At 46.5% G+C, this 21093-nt stretch overlaps 1 protein-coding gene across 3 annotated transcripts in view; it reads left to right on the top strand.

The window, feature by feature from the left end:
• Positions 1 to 21093, top strand: part of ITPRID1 (ITPR interacting domain containing 1) — a 478387-nt gene that overhangs the window by 282150 nt on the left and 175144 nt on the right. For all 3 annotated transcript variants that reach the window (XM_063922570.1, XM_063922569.1, XM_063922571.1), the window contains one exon: positions 18651 to 19207. In XM_063922570.1, coding sequence (XP_063778640.1) covers positions 18651 to 19207 — 557 coding nt within the window. The remainder of the gene's footprint in view (positions 1 to 18650; positions 19208 to 21093) is intronic.

The raw sequence follows: 21093 nt of genomic DNA, 5'->3' as shown, positions 1-21093 counted from the left end.
CCACATTATGCTAGGTAGAGCCCCTGATACACATTATACCAGGCAGAGACCACAATATGCTAGGGAGAGAGAGTGTGTGTGTGTGTGTGTGTGTGTGTGATTTGACCCCCCTCTCCCCGAAGCAGACATCTGTACCTTACTATAATACAACCACACAGCTGAAACTAGAATGGGCAGAGTGTGTGGACACAAGCTGCAGCACTACCCAGCTACCGTTTTATGTAGCACTGTAACAAGTAGTTAGGCGCTGCAGCTAACTCGCGCTGGCAAACAGGGCGGTGCGGATCTGCAGGTGTTGCCAGCGGTCTTGCACCTACACTGCCTATGCACTGTGTGCCAGACACCGCTGACACACACCTAGCTACGGCCCTGCTTGTATGCATTTCCACAACAACAACTATTCCTTGTCGCTTAAAAAATGTAAATTGGATGTTTGATTGTATTTGCATTCCCGAACAGACAGGGACTGAACACGTTGCTCTATAATTAACTGTTTTAGTTGGAGGAAGTGTTAAAGCTGCAGAATTACTGTACAGAAATGGTGAAAGTAGCTGATAAATGCTGCACATCCTATTGGTGCTGTTTTGTCTTATCCCTGTTTGTAAGATTGTCGCAGTTTTCATCAGCTTCCTCCGGTGTGCTGTCACAGGGCAGCTTGCGAGGCCAAGTAAAGTGCATCTCGCGACGCAGTCCTTGGCCTCGCCACTCCCAGAAAACAGGGGTGACACGCTTCTATTTCCTGCAGTGCCAACTGCCCCTCCCCAATCAATCAGGCAGAGGTGATCGCATTTCTGAGATGCGATTGCAGGACCCATTCTGCACATGCGCAGTTTCCCGATCAGCTGTTATGTTATAGATTTGTGGTGGTTTCAGGATTATTGACTACAGGGGGAAAATTAGTTATAGGTCAATATATACTGTACTTGTATAATCTTCTGTACATTTTACTAACACGGTCTAAAATTGAGTGTGTACAATTCATTCATTTCACTGTGCTGAAATTAAAGAGTTAAAATTACAAGTCTTCGCACTTGTCACTGAGAATCAGCTGTTCTTTGGAATCCTGCACAGTGCTATTTTCTGAAACAGTTCAGTTTTAGCACTAGAATTTCCAGAATTCACACCTTTTACATCAGGGACCTCATGAGTGGCTTTGGGTTTCACTTGAGGAATACATATAGAGCTACATGTAATGCTGATGTTCATGCAGTTTGAGAAAACCCCTAAGATGCATGCAATACACAAAGGTGCTGTTTGATTGGGACAGGAGGTATCAGACGGAAGAGTGATAGGCGTTTCTAGGCACCTCCGCAGGCATAGGAGGCCATGGTCAGATGGTAAATATGCACCTACCATAGGGCTGCCGCAAGTGTCGATGGTGTGACCGATAGTGGCATATAAGTAGGACGAACCAATCTGTATTACACTGTGCAGAGGCGCTAAAAGTGAGTGTCTCAGTCTTGGATATTAGACTGAACACAGATGTACACAAGCAGGGCTGCCGTCAGAAACTGTGGGGCCCGGGACTGAAAATGTAGACAGAACACACTTAGCGAATCACCCCTATGATATGTTGTTTTACACTACCAACATAATTATTTTTTTAAATAGACCCACTTAATCACTTCATGCAGCCAACCACTGACTGACCACTGTCCTTCCTCTGCTCCCCAGTTAAATGTCTTTAAAGTACAAAATACAGTATAGCATTGTTATAGTACACACAAAAAAAAAAACAGAATCCCACACTGGGCTCATTTTGCACTGTATCTGTCAGCCAAATAATAAAACTTTAATTAGTTTGCTAATGTCTAGCGGGAGGAATGGGTTTGGTGGGTCGACCCTATACAGGCACTAAGTTACTATTCCCAATCATTGTCCACGTGGATCGTAAAGTAGTGATGTGCACCGGACATTTTTCGGGTTTTGTGTTTTGGTTCTGGATTCGGTTCCGCGGCCTTGTTTTGGATTCGGACGCGTTTTGGCAAAACCTCCCTGAAAATTTTTTGTCGGATTCGGGTGTGTTTTGGATTCGGGTGTTTTTTTTTACAAAAACCCCTCAAAAACAGCTTAAATCATAGAATTTGGGGGTCATTTTGATCCCATAGTATTATTAACCTCAATAACCATAATTTCCACCCATTTTCAGTCTATTCTCAACACCTCACACCTCACAATATTATTTTTAGTCCTAAAATTTGCACCGAGTCCCCAAACAGCACATGATGCAAAGAAAAAAAGAGGTGCACCAAGGTCGCTGGATGGCTAAGCTAAACGACACAAGTGGCCGACACAAACACCTGGACCATCTAGGAGTGGCACTGCAGTGTCAGGCAGGATGGCACTTCAAAAAAATAGTCCCCAAACAGCACATGATGCAAAGAAAAATGAAAGAAAAAAGAGGTGCAAGATGGAATTGTCCTTGGGCCCACTTTAACAAACCCATCATTTCAGCGACAGGGTCTGCCACACAACTGTGACTGAAATGACTGGTTGGTTTGGGCCCCCACCAAAAAAGAAGCAATCAATCTCTCCTTGCACAAACTGGCTCTACAGAGGCAAGATATCCACCTCCTCCTCATCCTCCGATTCCTCACCCCTTTCACTGTGTACATCCCCCTCCTCACAGATTATTAATTCGTCCCCACTGGAATCCACCATCTCAGGTCCCTGTGTACTTTCTGGAGGCAATTGCTGGTGAATGTCTCCACGGAGGAATTGATTATAATTCATTTTGATGAACATCATCTTCTCCACATTTTCTGGAAGTAACCTCGTATGCCGATTGCTGACAAGGTGAGCGGCTGCACTAAACACTCTTTCGTAGTACACACTGGAGGGTGGGCAACGTAGGTAAAATAAAGCCAGTTTCTGCAAGGGCCTCCAAATTGCCTCTTTTTCCTGCCAGTATACGTACGGACTGTCTGACGTGCCTACTTGAATGCGGTCACTCATATAATCCTCCACCATTCTTTCAATGGTGAGAGAATCATATGCAGTGACAGTAGACGACATGTCAGTAATCGTTGGCAGGTCCTTCAGTCCGGACCAGATGTCAGCACTCGCTCCAGACTGTCCTGCATCACCGCCAGCGGGTGGGCTCGGAATTCTTAGCCTTTTCCTCGCACCCCCAGTTGCGGGAGAATGTGAAGGAGGAGCTGTTGACGGGTCACGTTCCGCTTGACTTGACAATTTTCTCACCAGCAGGTCTTTGAACCTCTGCAGACTTGTGTCTGCCGGAAAGAGAGATACAACGTAGGTTTTAAATCTAGGATCGAGCGCGGTGGCCAAAATGTAGTGCTCTGATTTCAACAGATTGACCACCCGTGAATCCTGGTTAAGCGAATTAAGGGCTCCATCCACAAGTCCCACATGCCTAGCGGAATCGCTCTGTTTTAGCTCCTCCTTCAATGTCTCCAGCTTCTTCTGCAAAAGCCTGATGAGGGGAATGACCTGACTAAGGCTGGCAGTGTCTGAACTGACTTCACGTGTGGCAAGTTCAAAGGGTTGCAGAACCTTGCACAACGTTGAAATCATTCTCCACTGCGCTTGAGTCAGGTGCATTCCCCCTCCTTTGCCTATATCGTAGGCAGATGTATAGGCTTGAATGGCCTTTTGCTGCTCCTCCATCCTCTGAAGCATATAGAGGGTTGAATTCCACCTCGTTACCACCTCTTGCTTCAGATGATGGCAGGGCAGGTTCAGGAGTGTTTGCTGGTGCTCCAGTCTTCGGCACGCGGTGGCTGAATGCCGAAAGTGGCCCGCAATTCTTCGGGCCACCGACAGCATCTCTTGCACGCCCCTGTCGTTTTTTAAATAATTCTGCACCACCAAATTCAATGTATGTGCAAAACATGGGACGTGCTGGAATTTGCCCACATGTAATGCACGCACAATATTGGTGGCGTTGTCCGATGTCACAAATCCCCAGGAGAGTCCCATTGGGGTAAGCCATTCTGCGATGATGTTCCTCAGTTTCCGTAAGAGGTTGTCAGCTGTGTGCCTCTTCTGGAAAGCGGTGATACAAAGCGTAGCCTGCCTAGGAACGAGTTGGCGTTTGCGATATGCTGCTACTGGTGCCGCCGCTGCTGTTCTTGCTGCGGGAGGCAATACATCTACCCAGTGGGCTGTCACAGTCATATAGTACTGAGTCTGCCCTGCTCCACTTGTCCACATGTCCGTGGTTAAGTGGACATTGGGTACAACTGCATTTTTTAGGACACTGGTGACTCTTTTTCTGAGGTCTGTGTACATTTTCGGTATCGCCTGCCTAGAGAAATGGAACCTAGATGGTATTTGGTACCGGGGACACAGTACCTCAATCAAGTCTGTAGTTGCCTGTGAATTAACGGTGGATAACGGAAACACGTTTCTCACCGCCCAGGCTGCCAAGGCCTGAGTTATCCGCTTTGCAGCAGGATGACTGCTGTGATATTTCATCTTCCTCGCAAAGGACTGTTGGATAGTCAATTGCTTACTGGAAGTAGTACAAGTGGTCTTCCGACTTCCCCTCTGGGATGACGATCGACTTCCAGCAGCAACAACAGCAGCGCCAGCAGCAGTAGGTGTTACACTCAAGGATGCATCGGAGGAATCCCAGGCAGGAGAGGACTCGTCAGACTTGACAGTGACATGGCCTGCAGGACTGTTGGCTTTCCTGTGTAAGGAGGAAATTGACACTGAGGGAGTTGGTGGTGTGGTTTGCAGGAGCTTGGTTACAAGAGGAAGGGATTTAGTGGTCAGTGGACTGCTTCCGCTGTCATCCAAAGTTTTTGAACTTGTCACTGACTTATGATGAATTCGCTGCAGGTGACGTATAAGGGAGGATGTTCCGAGGTGGTTAACGTCCTTACCCCTACTTATTACAGCTTGACAAAGGCAACACACGGCTTGACACCTGTTGTCCGCATTTGTGTTAAAATAATTCCACACCGAAGAGGTGATTTTTTTTGTAATTTGACCAAGCATGTCAATAGCCATATTCGTCCCACGGACAACAGGTGTCTCCCCGGGTGCCTGACTTAAACAAACCACCTCACCATCAGAATCCTCCTTGTCAATTTCCTCCTCAGCGCCAGCAACACCCATATCCTCATCCTGGTGTACTTCAACAGTGACATCTTCAATTTGACTATCAGGAACTGGACTGCGGGTGCGCCTTCCAGCACTTGCAGGGTGCGTGCAAATGGTGGAAGGCGCCACCTCTTCCCGTCCAGTGTTGGGAAGGTCAGGCATCGCAGCCGACACAATTGGACTCTCCTTGGGGATTTGTGATTTAGAAGAACGCACAGTTCTTTGCTGTGCTTTTGCCAGCTTAAGTCTTTTCATTTTTCTAGCGAGAGGATGAGTGCTTCCATCCTCATGTGAAGCTGAACCACTAGCCATGAACATAGGCCAGGGCTTCAGCCGTTCCTTGCCACTCCGTGTCGTAAATGGCATATTGGCAAGTTTACGCTTCTCCTCAGACGCTTTTAATTTTGATTTTTGGGTAATTTTACTGAACTTTTGTGTTTTGGATTTTACATACTCTCTACTATGAAAGAAAAAACAAAGAAAAAGCGCCCTACTGAGCCTAGGTTGAAAATGCTGCCTGCTGCTCTCAAGGGAAAAGGGTATTAGCACACCCTAAACAATTGGAAGAAAAAAAGAAGAAGAGAGAGCGCAAGCAGACTACATGTACATTTGAACAAATTTATTCATAAAATAAGTTAAATCACAATCAGTTAAAAAGTGACATTAGTTAGAACTAATAATATATTCAATTCAACAAAGAATCCACACTCGGCATATGATATATAATAGTCCCACAGTACTAGTGCACTAGTAAATGATGCAATATTCGGTATACGTTCTTTGTTAGAACCAATGATCCATCAGTCTGGTGTGATTAGTGGTGGCTGATAATTTGATATGCAAATTTAAAAAAAAAAAATATATAGCACTTTAGAAACAGTTCCAAAATGAATGTTTTCCTTTATTCTATATAGTAGTGATATTCTTGCTATTGGATAAACCGGTTTGGTAAAGGTATCATACTGGAATTAGGTGAAGTAAAGTGCATGAGCTCCGTCTGTCACTCTCTCACTGTGACTAGTATCCGGAGCTGAATTGCTTACCGCTTCCACAGATGTCCCAGCGGTACTGACCATGAACCGGGCGCCGCTCTTTCTAGCGGCTCGACCTCCCGTTCTCCTGCCGGACCAGTATGGCAGGATATCTCTTTCACTGCCGCCTCCAAAACGGATCGCTGGTGCTCCAGATGATTTGAGCACTGTAGAATGAATCAAATGAAAGCCACGGTCCCCGTATAGCAAGCGGGACCAATGCAGGTGGCTATGGAGCTGGTCAATCACTTCTGGCAGAGATTGAGGGTATAGAATAAATAAACTCGTAGGACTGACGAGTGCCTGGATCCTTTGAGCTCACCATACTGGTCCGGCAGGAGAACGGGAGGTCGAGTCGCTAGAAAGAGCGGCGCCCGGTTCATGGTCAGTACCGCTGGGACATCTGTGGAAGCGGTAAGCAATTCAGCTCCGGATACTAGTCACAGTGAGAGAGTGACAGACGGAGCTCATGCACTTTACTTCACCTAATTCCAGTATGATACCTTTACAAAACCGGTTTATCCAATAGCAAGAATATCACTACTATATAGAATAAAGGAAAACATTCATTTTGGAACTGTTTCTAAAGTGCTATATATTTTTTTTTAAATTTGCATATCAAATTATCAGCCACCACTAATCACACCAGACTGATGGATCATTGGTTCTAACAAAGAACGTATACCGAATATTGCATCATTTACTAGTGCACTAGTACTGTGGGACTATTATATATCATATGCCGAGTGTGGATTCTTTGTTGAATTGAATATATTATTAGTTCTAACTAATGTCACTTTTTAACTGATTGTGATTTAACTTATTTTATGAATAAATTTGTTCAAATGTACATGTAGTCTGCTTGCGCTCTCTCTTCTTCTTTTTTTCTCTCTACTATGACATTGGGCATCGGCCTTGGCAGACGACGTTGATGGCATTTCATTGTCTCGGCTATGACTAGTGGCAGCAGCTTCAGCACGAGGTGGAAGTGGATCTTGATCTTTCCCTATTTTACCCTCCACATTTTTGTTCTCCATTTTTTAATGTGTGGAATGATATGCCAGTATCATCAATAGCAATGGCCTACTACTATATATACTGCGCACAACTGAAATGCACCACAGGTATGGATGGATAGTATACTTGACGACACAGAGGTAGGTAGAGCAGTGGCCTACTGTACCGTACTGCTATATATTATATACTGGTGGTCAGCAAACTGTGCAAAACTGAAATGCACCACAGGTATGGATGGATAGTATACTTGACGACACAGAGGTAGGTAGAGCAGTGGCCTACTGTACCGTACTGCTATATATTATATATTGGTGGTCAGCAAACTGTGCAAAACTGAAATGCACCACAGGTATGGATGGATAGTATACTTGACGACACAGAGGTAGGTAGAGCAGTGGCCTACTGTACCGTACTGCTATATATTATATACTGGTGGTCAGCAAACTGTGCAAAACTGAAATGCACCACAGGTATGGATGGACAGTATACTTGACGACACAGAGGTAGGTAGAGCAGTGGCCTTCTCTACCGTACTCCTATATATTATATACTGGTGGTCAGCAAAATTATGCACTGTACTCCTACTATATACTACAATGCAGCACAGATATGGAGCGTTTTTCAGGCAGAGAACGTATAATACTGGTGGTCACTGGTCAGCAAAACTCTGCACTGTACTCTTCCTATATAATACTGGTGGTCCCCAGTCCCCACAATAAAGCAGTGTGAGCACAGATATATGCAGCACACTGAGCACAGATATGGAGCATTTTTCAGGCAGAGAACGTATAATACTGGTGGTCACTGGTCAGCAAAACTCTGCACTGTACTCCTCCTATATAATACTGGTGGTCCCCAGTCCCCACAATAAAGCAGTGTGAGCACAGATATATGCAGCACACTGAGCACAGATATGGAGCGTTTTTCAGGCAGAGAACGTATAATACTGGTGGTCACTGGTCAGCAAAACTCTGCACTGTACTCCTCCTATAATACTGCTGGTCCCCAGAATAAAGATATTTGCAGCCCCCTGAAAGTTCTGAAACAAAGTGAGAGGACGCCAGCCACGTCCTCTCACTATCATTTCCAATGCACGAGTGAACAATGGCGGCGACGCGTGGCTCCTTATATAGAATCCGAATCTCGCGAGAATCCGACAGCGGGATGATGACGTTCAGGCGCGCTCGGGTTAACCGAGCAATACTGGAGTATCCAAGTATGCCTCGGACCCGTGTAAAATGGGTGAAGTTCGAGGTGGTTCGGATTCCGAGGAACCGAAACCGCTCATCACTATCGTAAAGTATGAAAAAGTTTAAAAAATGAAAACAAATTGTGAAAATCTTATGTCGACCTTATCATGTGGCGACATTTGCCATGTTGACCTAATGCTCATGTCGACCTTTTCAGGTGTCGACCTAATGCATGTCAACCAATAGTGGTCGACCTAAGATACCCTATCCACTAGCGGGAACACTATGCTCTGTTTTGCTATTATAAAATTTGTATTCAAGGGCGTAACTACCATAGGTGCAGGCAGTGCAGCTGCTATGGGGCCCAGAGCTGAGAGGGGCCACCTTCCCTGTCAAAGTTACATGTGTTATATACATTTTTTGCCATTGGGTGGTAAGTAGGGGTCCTTTCAAACGTTTTCCTTGGGGCCTGCAATATATCTAAGTATGCCCATGGACCTGCTCATTGTAGTATAGTATAAAATGAACTGGATGGCATTTTAATGTTATATAATATGAACCGGTGCACTGTAGTGAAGCACAATATGAACAGGGAGCACTATATATCATAATGTGAATTGGGGGTACTTTGCGGCATTATGTGTACTAGCAGCTCTGAAATGTGACATAGGGCCTAATTCAGAACTGATCGTAGATGTGCTAAATTTAGCATCTACGATCAGTTTCACAGACATGTGGGGGGGCGCCCAGCACAGGGCTAGTCCGCCCCGCATGTCTGGCCCTACCTCCCCTCCCGCACAGGTACAAAAGCATTGCACAGTGGCAATGCTTTTGTAGCTGATGTGTAGCTTTCTGCCAGCGCAGCTCCTGCGCGCTGGCAGGCCGCTACTCGCCATGTCCCAGGTTGCAGCGGCTGCGTGTGACATCAGACAGCCGCCGCGTCTCCCCCCCCTCCCCCACCGGTCCGGACATGCCTCCGTTGTCCGGACCGCACCCCACCAACAGCGTTCTAAATCCGTTGGCACACCCCTCCTGCCCCGCGTCCGCCACTGCCTGTCAATCAGAGGCGATCGCAGCCCTGAGATGCTGATAGCATCTCACTGAGCTCCCAGGGTGCACACGCGCAGTGCGGCTGCTGCACATGCGCACTCCACAAAGTAATTCAGACTATTGCGATTCATAAAAGAAACTAGGGCACTACTATGAGGCATTAAATAAGGCTCTACTATGGTTCAGAAAATTAACTATGGCACTATTATAGGGCATAAAATGAATAACTGCTGCAGAGAAGTGTCTCTCTAGAAGCATTGGGACGGGGGCCCCTTCAAAATGTTCTGGCTACGCCCCTGTTTGTATTTAGTGCAGCTGGTTCTTCTTTCTATTTATATTTGTCTGGGGCAAGCAATAACCCTGTTACTACAACAATTGTACAAAAGCTCTATCGATTGTATCGCTAAAGTATCAGTCTATGGGCCTTATTCAGTATACGTTACATCTGAGATGCGATCGCATACTCCTGAATATCGGCCCAGTGTGCAGGCATAGGGCCCGCACTTGCACGTGCATGGGTAGGGAGATGTGTTTGCCTAATTGACAGGCAGTGGTGTTTGTGGGGCAGCGACGCACCGTTGCAAGGGTCTGGCGTTGGGAACGGGGGTGGGTCCTGGCTGTTTTCATTCTGTGCAGGCTGGGGGTTACAGTTGTTTTGAGGGGACTGCGATGTGATTGCAAATGAATTGCAAGTACATCGCTGGCTGCCATTAGCATGCTGGGTGGCCTTGCTCTGTGCTGGGCGGACCGCAGCATGTGATCGCACTCAGTTGTAGTTTTTCTAATTTAGCAAAAATTCAACCGAAGCTGAATAATGTCATATGTACCTTAGTCACTCCCAAACTGCCCCCCCCCCCAATCACTCCAAACCTTCCCAAAACGCTGTGCCTCCACCTCAACTTATGACCCTACCCCCCATGATTCAACTTGCCTCAGGACTTCTCAGCTTATCCTTTTCTCCCAACTTCTCTTCTTCCTATTATCTCTTTCTCCGATTTTGCTGCTCTTCATCTTAGTGTCTCTCCCCGCTGTCTGCAGGAATGGCTGGCTCCTCTCCATTACACTGACATCATGACGCTGCAGGGAACTCAGCCAGGTGCCGAAAGCCTGTAGAAAGCTAGGACAGGGGGCTGCTGTGTAATTCTTAAGTGCTGGCACTTGCACATAATGAGGGGCTGGCTGGGCAAATAGGTTGACAGCCAGGCATGACGTCATATTAGCTGTCTACACCTCAGCTACACTGTTATTATGATAGTATGTGACAGTATGTGTGCAGGGTTCCCCTTCCCCAACTAAGGGGAATATTCAATTAAAGTCGGATCCATTCCGACACGACCTATTCAATGAACGGCCAAATTCAACAGGATTTGGTTGTTCCCGACAATCTCAACCCGACTTTAAACAGTCAGATTGAGGAGATGAGGGAGCTGAGAGGATGAGACGGGGAAGAGCAGGAACCCAGCGGCTGCAGCAGCGGAGCAGGAGGATGGGGCACCGCATCCAGACCTCACAGCAGCGTCCACCTGGCTCCAGCAAGCGGCTGCAGTTGTCTGTGCGATCAGCAGCTTACCTGGGACACATCAGCTCCGCACCAGCTTAAAGCTATAGTGCCTCAGGATCAAGCTGACCAGCAGGGAAGGCAGCCGCGGGCAGCATGAATTGAACCGCCGATCAACCCCCTGCTTCCGGTCCCGGGTGGCGGCGTGTGATACCATGGGAGGTCTCAGCTGCACACCGCCGGGCTGATGGAGGATGGCAGCAGAAATCAAGAGTGGGAGACACCCGCGATGTTGACCACGGGAGACGTCTGTGAGGGCAGCCACCGGAGGAGAGCGTGTGAAACCGCGAGAGGTCTCAACTGCACACCACCAGGCTGATGGAGGATGGCAGCTGGAATCTGCAGCGGGAGACACCCGCAATGGTGCCCCATCCTCCTGCTACGCTGCTGCAGCTGCTGGGTTTCCTGCTCTCCCCGCTGCTCTTCCCCGTCTCCTCCGCTCAGCCCTCAATAGCTGTCGGGCCCTTTCCGATGGAAAGGATCCGACAGCTCTCTATTTAATAGTTATTAATACCAGGCCAAACCGACAGGTTTGACCTGGTCACAACAGTGTCAATCTGACTTTTTTAAAAGTCGGATTTTCATTGTCGGAAACGGGGCAAACACCTGTCGGGTTTGGCCCCGCGTCTGACAATGCATGCAGATCGGCGGCTTCTGACAGCTTTCCGACAAGTAGGGAATTCCTGACTTGTCGGAAAAAATGGCCCCCTAATGAATAGGTCGGAACTCTTTCCGACCTAAATCTTTCGGAAGCTGCCGTCCTTCCGACAAGACGGCAGCTTCAGACACTTATTGAATATACCCCTAAATATGAAGCATTGTTTATTTGTGTAAAACGAGTATGATCTTAAGTGTAAAAATAAGAATTTACTTACCGATAATTCTATTTCTCATAGTCCGTAGTGGATGCTGGGGACTCCGAAAGGACCATGGGGAATAGCGGCTCCGCAGGAGACTGGGCACAAAGTAAAAGCTTTAGGACTAGCTGGTGTGCACTGGCTCCTCCCCCTATGACCCTCCTCCAAGCCTCAGTTAGGATACTGTGCCCGGACGAGCGTACACAATAAGGAAGGATTTTGAATCCCGGGTAAGACTCATACCAGCCACACCAATCACACCGTACAACTTGTGATCTGAACCCAGTTAACAGCATGATAACAGAAGGAGCCTCTGAAAAGATGGCTCACAACAACAATAACCCAATTTTTGTAACAATAACTATGTACAAGTAATGCAGACAATCCGCACTTGGGATGGGCGCCCAGCATCCACTACGGACTATGAGAAATAGAATTATCGGTAAGTAAATTCTTATTTTCTCTAACGTCCTAGTGGATGCTGGGGACTCCGAAAGGACCATGGGGATTATACCAAAGCTCCCAAACGGGCGGGAGAGTGCGGATGACTCTGCAGCACCGAATGAGAGAACTCCAGGTCCTCCTCAGCCAGGGTATCAAATTTGTAGAATTTAGCAAACGTGTTTGCCCCTGACCAAGTAGCTGCTCGGCAAAGTTGTAAAGCCGAGACCCCTCGGGCAGCCGCCCAAGATGAGCCCACTTTCCGTGTGGAATGGGCTTTTACAGATTTTGGCTGTGGCAGGCCTGCCACAGAATGTGCAAGCTGAATTGTACTACAAATCCAACGAGCAATCGTCTGCTTAGAAGCAGGAGCACCTAGCTTGCTGGGTGCATACAGGATAAACAGCGAATCAGATTTTCTGACTCCAGCCGTCCTGGAAACATATATTTTCAGGGCCCTGACTACGTCCAGCAACTTGGAATCCTCCAAGTCCCTAGTAGCCGCAGGCACCACAATAGGCTGGTTTAAGTGAAATGCTGAAACCACCTTAGGAAGAAATTGAGGACGAGTCCTCAATTCTGCCCTGTCCGTATGAAAAATTAGGTAAGGGCTTTTATAGGATAAAGCCGCCAATTCTGATACACGCGTGGCTGAAGCCAGGGCTAACAGCATTACCACTTTCCATGTGAGATATTTTAAGTCCACAGTGGTGAGTGGTTCAAACCAATGTGATTTTAGGAATCCCAAAACTACATTGAGATCCCAAGGTGCCACTGGAGGCACAAAAGGAGGCTGTATATGCAGTACTCCCTTGACAAACGTCTGAACTTCAGGAACAGAAGCCAGTTCTTTTTGGAAGAATATTGACAGGGCCGAAATTTGAACCTTAATGGACCCTAATTTGAGGCCCATAGACAGTCCTGTTTGCAGGAAATGCAGGAAATGACCCAGTTGAAATTCCTCTGTAGGGGCCTTCCTGGCCTCGCACCACGCAACATATTTACGCCAAATACGGTGATAATGTTGTATGGTTACATCCTTCCTGGCTTTGATCAGGGTAGGGATGACTTCATCCGGAATGCCTTTTTCCTTCAGGATCCGGCGTTCAACCGCCATGCCGTCAAACGCAGCCGCGGTAAGTCTTGGAACAGACATGGTCCCTGCTGGAGCAGGTCCTTTCTTAGAGGTAGAGTCCACGGGTCTTCCGTGAGCATCTCTTGAATTTCCGGGTACCAAGTTCTTCTTGGCCAATCCGGAGCCACGAGTATAGTCTTTACTCCTCTCCTTCTTATGATTCTCAGTACTTTTGGTATGAGAGGAAGAGGAGGGAACACATACACTGACTGGTACACCCACGGTGTTACCAGAGCGTCCACAGCTATTGCCTGAGGGTCCCTTGACCTGGCGCAATATCTGTCCAGTTTTTTGTTGAGGCGGGACGCCATCATGTCCACCTTTGGTTTTTCCCAACGGTTCACAATCATGTGGAAGACTTCTGGGTGAAGTCCCCACTCCCCCGGGTGAAGATCGTGTCTGCTGAGGAAGTCTGCTTCCCAGTTGTCCACTCCCGGAATGAACACTGCTGACAGTGCTATCACATGATTCTCCGCCCGGCGAAGAATCCTTGCCACTTCCATCATTGCCCTCCTGCTTCTTGTGCCGCCCTGTCTGTTTACGTGGGCGACTGCCGTGATGTTGTCCGACTGGATCAACACCGGCTGACCCTGAAGCAGAGGTCTTGCCTGACTTAGGGCATTGTAAATGGCCCTTAGTTCCAGGATATTTATGTGAAGTGACGTTTCCATGCTTGACCACAAGCCCTGGAAATTTCTTCCCTGTGTGACTGCTCCCCAGCCTCTCAGGCTGGCATCCGTGGTCACCAGGACCCAATCCTGAATGCCGAATCTGCGGCCCTCTAGGAGATGAGCACTCTGTAACCACCACAGGAGAGACACCCTTGTCCTTGGAGACAGGGTTATCCGCTGATGCATTTGAAGATGCGATCCGGACCATTTGTCCAGCAGATCCCACTGAAAAGTTCTTGCGTGGAATCTGCCGAATGGAATCGCTTCGTAAGAAGCCACCATCTTTCCCAGGACCCTTGTGCATTGATGTACTGACACTTGGCCTGGTCTTAGGAGGTTCCTGACTAGGTCGGATAACTCCTTGGTTTTCTCCTCCGGGAGAAACACCTTTTTCTGTACTGTGTCCAGAATCATCCCTAGGAACAGCAGACGTGTCGTCGGAATCAGCTGTGATTTTGGAATATTTAGAATCCATCCGTGCTGTCGTAGTACTACTTGAGATAGTGCTACTCCGACCTCTAACTGTTCTCTGGACCTTGCCCTTATCAGGAGATCGTCCAAGTAAGGGATAATTAAGACGCCTTTTCTTCGAAGAAGAATCATCATTTCGGCCATTACCTTGGTAAAGACCCGGGGTGCCGTGGACAATCCAAACGGCAGCGTCTGAAACTGATAGTGACAGTTCTGTACCACAAACCTGAGGTACCCTTGGTGAGAAGGGCAAATTGGGACATGGAGGTAAGCATCCTTGATGTCCAGAGACACCATATAGTCCCCTTCTTCCAGGTTCGCTATCACTGCTCTGAGTGACTCCATCTTGAACTTGAACCTTTTTATGTAAGTGTTCAAGGATTTCAGATTTAAAATGGGTCTCACCGAGCCGTCCGGCTTCGGTACCACAAACAGCGTGGAATAATACCCCTTTCCCTGTTGTAGGAGGGGTACCTTGATTATCACCTGCTGGGAATACAGCTTGTGAATGGCTTCCAATACCGCCTCCCTGTCGGGGGGAGACGTTGGTAAAGCAGACTTCAGGAACCGGCGAGGGGGAGACGTCTCGAATTCCAATTTGTACCCCTGAGATACTACCTGCAGGATCCAGGGGTCCACTTGCGAGTGTGCCCACTGCGTGCTGAAATTCTTGAGACGGGCCCCCACCGTGCCTGAGTCCGCTTGTAAGGCCCCAGCGTCATGCTGAGGACTTGGCAGAAGCGGGGGAGGGCTTCTGTTCGTGGGAAGAGGCTGTTTGCTGCAGTCTTTTTCCCCTTCCTCTGCCCCGGGGCAGATATGAGTGGCCTTTTGCCCGCTTGCCCTTATGGGGACGAAAGGACTGAGCCTGAAAAGACGGTATCTTTTTCTGCTGCGAGGTGACTTGGGGTAAAAAGGTGGATTTTCCAGCCGTTGCCGTGGCCACCAGGTCCGATAGACCGACCCCAAATAACTCCTCCCCTTTATACGGCAATACTTCCATATGCCGTTTGGAATCCGCATCCCCTGACCACTGTCGCGTCCATAATCCTCTTCTGGCAGAAATGGACATCGCACTTACTCTTGATGCCAGAGTGCAAATATCCCTCTGTGCATCTCGCATATATAGAAATGCATCCTTTAAATGCTCTATAGTCAATAATATATTGTCCCTGTCCAGGGTATCAATATTTTCAGTCAGGGAATCCGACCAAGCCACCCCAGCACTGCACATCCAGGCTGAGGTGATTGCTGGTCGCAGTATAATACCAGTATGTGTGTATATACTTTTAAGGATATTTTCCAGCTTCCTATCAGCTGGTTCCTTGAGGGCGGCCGTATCAGGGGACGGTAACGCCACTTGTTTTGATAAGCGTGTGAGCGCCTTATCTACGCTAGGGGGTGTTTCCCAACGCGCCCTAACCTCTGGTGGGAAAGGGTATAATGCCAATAATTTTTTAGAAATTAGCAGTTTTTTATCGGGGGAAACCCACGCTTCATCACACACCTCATTTAATTCATCTGATTCAGGAAAAACTACGGGTAGTTTTTTCACACCCCACATAATACCCTTTTTTGTGGTACTTGTAGTATCAGAAATGTTCAAAACCTCCTTCATTGCCGTGATCATGTAACGTGTGGCCCTACTGGAAAATACGTTTGTTTCCTCACCGTCGACACTGGAGTCAGTGTCCGTGTCAGTGTCTGTATCGACCTGAGGTAACGGGCGTTTTATAGCCCCTGACGGTGTTTGAGACGCCTGTACAGGTATTAACTGATTTGCCGGCTGTCTCATGTCGTCAACAGTCTTTTGTAAAGTGCCGACACTATCACGTAATTCTTTCCATAAGACCATCCAGTCAGGTGTCGACTCCCTAGGGGGTGACATCACTACCACAGGCAATTGCTCCGCCTCCACACCATTATCCTCCTCATACATGTCGACACAGCGTACCGACACACAGCACACACACAGGGAATGCTCTGATAGAGGACAGGACCCCACTAGCCCTTTGGGGAGACAGAGGGAGAGTTTGCCAGCACACACCAGAGCGCTATATATATACAGGGATAACCTTATATAAGTGTTTTTCCCTAATATAGCTGCTGTATATATTAATATGCCAATTTAGTGCCCCCCCTCTCTTGTTTTACCCTGTTTCTGTTGTGCAGGACTGCAGGGGAGAGTCAGGGAGCCTTCCTCCAACGGAGCTGTGAGGAAAAAATGGTGCTTGTGTGCTGAGAAGATAGGCTCCGCCCCTTTTTCGGCGGCCTTTCTCCCGCTTTTTTGTGGAAAACTGGCAGGGGTTAAATACATCCATATAGCCCAGGAGCTATATGTGATGTATTTTTAGCCATTTAAGGTATTTTTATTGCGTCCCAGGGCGCCCCCCCCCAGCGCCCTGCACCCTCAGTGACCGGAGTGTGAAGTGTGCTGAGAGCAATGGCGCACAGCTGCGGTGCTGTGCGCTACCTTATTGAAGACAGGACGTCTTCTGCCGCCGATTTTCCGGACCTCTTCACTCTTCTTGCTCTGTAAGGGGGCCGGCGGCGCGGCTCCGGGACACATCCATGGCTGGGCCTGTGATCGTCCCTCTGGAGCTAATGTCCAGTAGCCTAAGAAGCCCAATCCACTCTGCACGCAGGTGAGTTCGCTTCTTCTCCCCTTAGTCCCTCGATGCAGTGAGCCTGTTGCCAGCAGGTCTCACTGAAAATAAAAAAACCTATTTAAACTTTTACTCTAAGCAGCTCAGGAGAGCCACCTAGATTGCACCCTTCTCGTTCGGGCACAAAATCTTAACTGAGGCTTGGAGGAGGGTCATAGGGGGAGGAGCCAGTGCACACCAGCTAGTCCTAAAGCTTTTACTTTGTGCCCAGTCTCCTGCGGAGCCGCTATTCCCCATGGTCCTTTCGGAGTCCCCAGCATCCACTAGGACGTTAGAGAAATCACTGTTATAATAGTGTTGCAACCGTTTTGGGGCTTTTTCGTAAATAGGTGTGTTTTCGCCATATGTAACCAATTGCACGTAGTCATCATTATCAACATTACACTTACACTTACATCAGGGTCAGAACACACACAACTCAGATACCTCCAGAAGGATGGAGCTTTTGGAGTATGTTTACTACAGTAAATATCCATTTTGTGTTTTCTACTGATTTCTGTCTGATTGATTTTAGGTTGATTTTGCATGTTGGAGATTCACCAGCGTTAAAAATCGACCAAAATCAGGCAAGAATAGAGCTTTGGGAAAACATCAATGTTTTTTGCTGTGGTTGTTGCAAAGCAGAGATTTACTAGCAGTCGATATGTTAAATCGATCCAAACAATAGATTAATAAATAATAGTCGGTTTTCAGTTGTAAAACACATTCTATTGCCTAAACCCTCATTAAGATGCCTATGAAAGATGGACACTAAGATTATGTTTTTGCAATTGAGCAATTATTGTTAGATTGCTCATGTATATGCTTCGCACGGTGCGTGCGTCAAAGTCTAATAGTGATTGACAGTCAGGCACCATTTGTGGGCATTGAATGCAGGCTTGTCACAGCCATGTTTGGGCATCTCTGTTCAGGCTGTTCAGGCTGCCATGCTGCTTGGCATTTATTTACCTGAGCTGACGATTATCAAAGGGTCTGCATGTGCGCTGTGAGGTATATGCAGTTGCTGTGCCTTTGCGATGGCTCCATGTGGCTCCACATGGTTTTGCCCATTAGCTAACAAATTTGCTGCTGCGATCATATCTGAATTATGCCCCTATTTCAGCCACTGTCTCAGCTCCCTAGTTGGACACAATCACAAGCGCAATAACATAAAATGTAACCTGAAACAAAATAAGATGCAGTTCATGTTTCCATCTAACTATGAATAAGTCCCATTATGTCTTTAGGGGAAAAATAATCAATTGACATCAGAGCATCAAGCATGAAGTGACCCTTTAGCCAAGCAGTAGGTGATTCTATGGCTGTCTAGTCCTTAATTAATATCAACTGCATATCTGCCTTCACTTTTTACATAAATAGGATATAGCCCAAACCAGGGGATATGACCCTGATTATCAGTAATGCATGTGAAAGCTGTAAGGGTAACCAGTCAACAGTTTCTTGACGGGAATACTCCTATCTGTAAACATTTTTTTTTTTTTATTATTCTTTAGGTCGTTTCCGTCAGCTGGAGGTCCTAGAGCAGGTGACAAATGCCTTTTCCTCTTTACTAAGAGACGTTAACATTAACACCATTAAAAAAGGTGAAGATCAGAAGGAAAAGTCACTGAAAACATCTACACTGACACAGGAAAAGCGAAAAAGAATAAGACAGCTTCTCTGGAAATTTTCCAAACAGGGGAAAATAGTTGATGAAAACCCAAGTCCATGTATTATTAAAGCTGAACCAAATCAAAACCAAGATCACCAAGAGCCCTTAAAAGACTCAAGTAACTTGAAGGTTTTCCTAAAAAGATTGCATAGTACGGATGAAAACTCTTTGGCAGCTTTGCCAAAGGACCAATTGCCAGCTGGAGAAAATGGAGATAAACTTTCCCAAAGATCAGGAACCCAGCTATGTATGCTTACTACACCTGTGAAACAACATAGTCTTCCTGACATGCCAGGCACAGTCAGAACACTCAAGGTTTCCAAAGTTCTCTCTAGAGCATTAATGAAAAGAACCGTTCGGCACAGACTCCAGACTCCAGAATCGTTTGAAATTGAGGAGGTAATGTTTATGGCATGCTCATACCAATATACCAAGGGTTCTGATCCTTTTTAACCTAGGACCCAGAATAACAGAATCTGAAGAGTTTGTGCCACACAATCCTAAATCACGTAATGTATAGAAAGGTGCTATATGGCTATGACTATACCATGGCGTAGACGCATATTTTAAGCTCTAAAGCAATACTAAGCAAAACATGAAATGTGTATTATAATAACAATCTCAATAAATTAATGATAAATACTACCTGTTATATTTATTGCATACAGACTACTGTTACAATATTTATTGCATACAGACAACTGTATATGTATATTTAGTATTAAGCATATACTAAGCATTATAATATACAGTATGTCTGTGTGTATATAAGTGTGTATATACTGTATGTAGGTGTATATATACGCTCATTGTGCACTTTATTAGGTACACCATTCTAGTACTGGGAATGCTCCTCTTTTTTTCCCATAAAAGGGTCTATTTTTGAGGCACGGATGCTACAAGGTGCTAGAATTTGTCCTTAGAAATTGTAATCCATAACAATATGATAGCATCACACAGTTGCTGCAGATTTGTTGGCTGTACATTTATGCTGCAAATATGCCATTCCATCACATCCCTAAAGTACTTTGTTGGAATTATGGGGGAGGTTTATCAAAACTCAGAGAGAGAAATTGAGAGAAATAAAGTACTAACCAATCAGCTCCTGTCATTTTGGAGGCTGCGTTTGAAAAATGGCATTTACAGTAGGAGCTAATTGGTTGGTACTTTATATCTTTCCACTTTATTTCTCTCTCTCCAAGCTTTGATTAATCTCCCTCTAGATCTGGTAACTGTAGAGGCCATTGGAGTACGCTGAACTCATTATCATATTTCTGCAGTCAGCTTAATATGCTTTGTGACATGGGGTTTACTGCAGATGTTGTTGGAGGTGCTATAACAGAAGCTTCCCTGGAAGCAGCAGTGATAGTGCTGTGTGGTATTACAGCAAGAGGTATCTATTACAAGCAGATGCCTCCTTTTGTAGTAGTGATCTGACCTGCGTACTAGGATGCAGCATCGGATCTCTTTCCTACGACAGAGATCCCTGACCTCTTCCCATTCCCTAAACAGAGTCCATCACTGACTGTCTCCCAAGCAGCAGCAGATTGTCAATCACTGACAGTCTCCTGCTGTCCTGCTTCAGACATCACAGGACCTACTCGCAAACGCGCAGAACAGGTCCTGCGCATGCGCAAATTACAGAACATCGGTACTTTGCACATGATAACGATCTAAAGACCGCACCTGAATGACCCCTGTGGTGCATTGTCCTGCTGGAATTAACCATTAGAATATGTGTAGACTATGGCCATGAAGAACAATACTTAAATAGACTGTGGTACTTAATCCATACTCTGTTGGTGCTAAGGGGCCTATGCTAAACAAAAAAATCCCCACACCATTACATCATAACCCCCAGCCTGATCCATTTACAAAAAGCAGGATGGATACATGGATTTGTGGTGCTTACACTAGGGATGGGAATTGAATGGTTTGGTTCCGATGCCCAATGTGTACAGACTGCCATCAATGGTGAGGTTCTAATGGATTATTACCATCAATGCTTTTAGATCTTCAGGTTAAACTAATGGCCCTTCTGGACAGTACACAGGCAGCCTATTATAGCTACTGTACTTTATTTTCTTTATTGTCTGTAATAGTACATGCTGTTACTGCAGGGTGCACATTCCTCCCATCTGGGAGATGTTTGATTTACATGGTCAGGAGAAACTTCTCTGTATCAGTGAGGAGGGCTTCAGAGAAAAAAAATCCCTTTATTACTGTAAGAAGCAGTGCCTGCTGCTGTACTAAAGAAACTCTTTAAGGGGGAAGCAGTTACCTTT

This window comes from Pseudophryne corroboree, chromosome 5 (genome assembly GCF_028390025.1).
Source record: "Pseudophryne corroboree isolate aPseCor3 chromosome 5, aPseCor3.hap2, whole genome shotgun sequence".
NCBI lineage: Eukaryota > Metazoa > Chordata > Amphibia > Anura > Myobatrachidae > Pseudophryne > Pseudophryne corroboree.
Note: the sequence above shows the minus strand (reverse complement) of the source record. Positions and strands in the feature narration are given on the sequence as shown.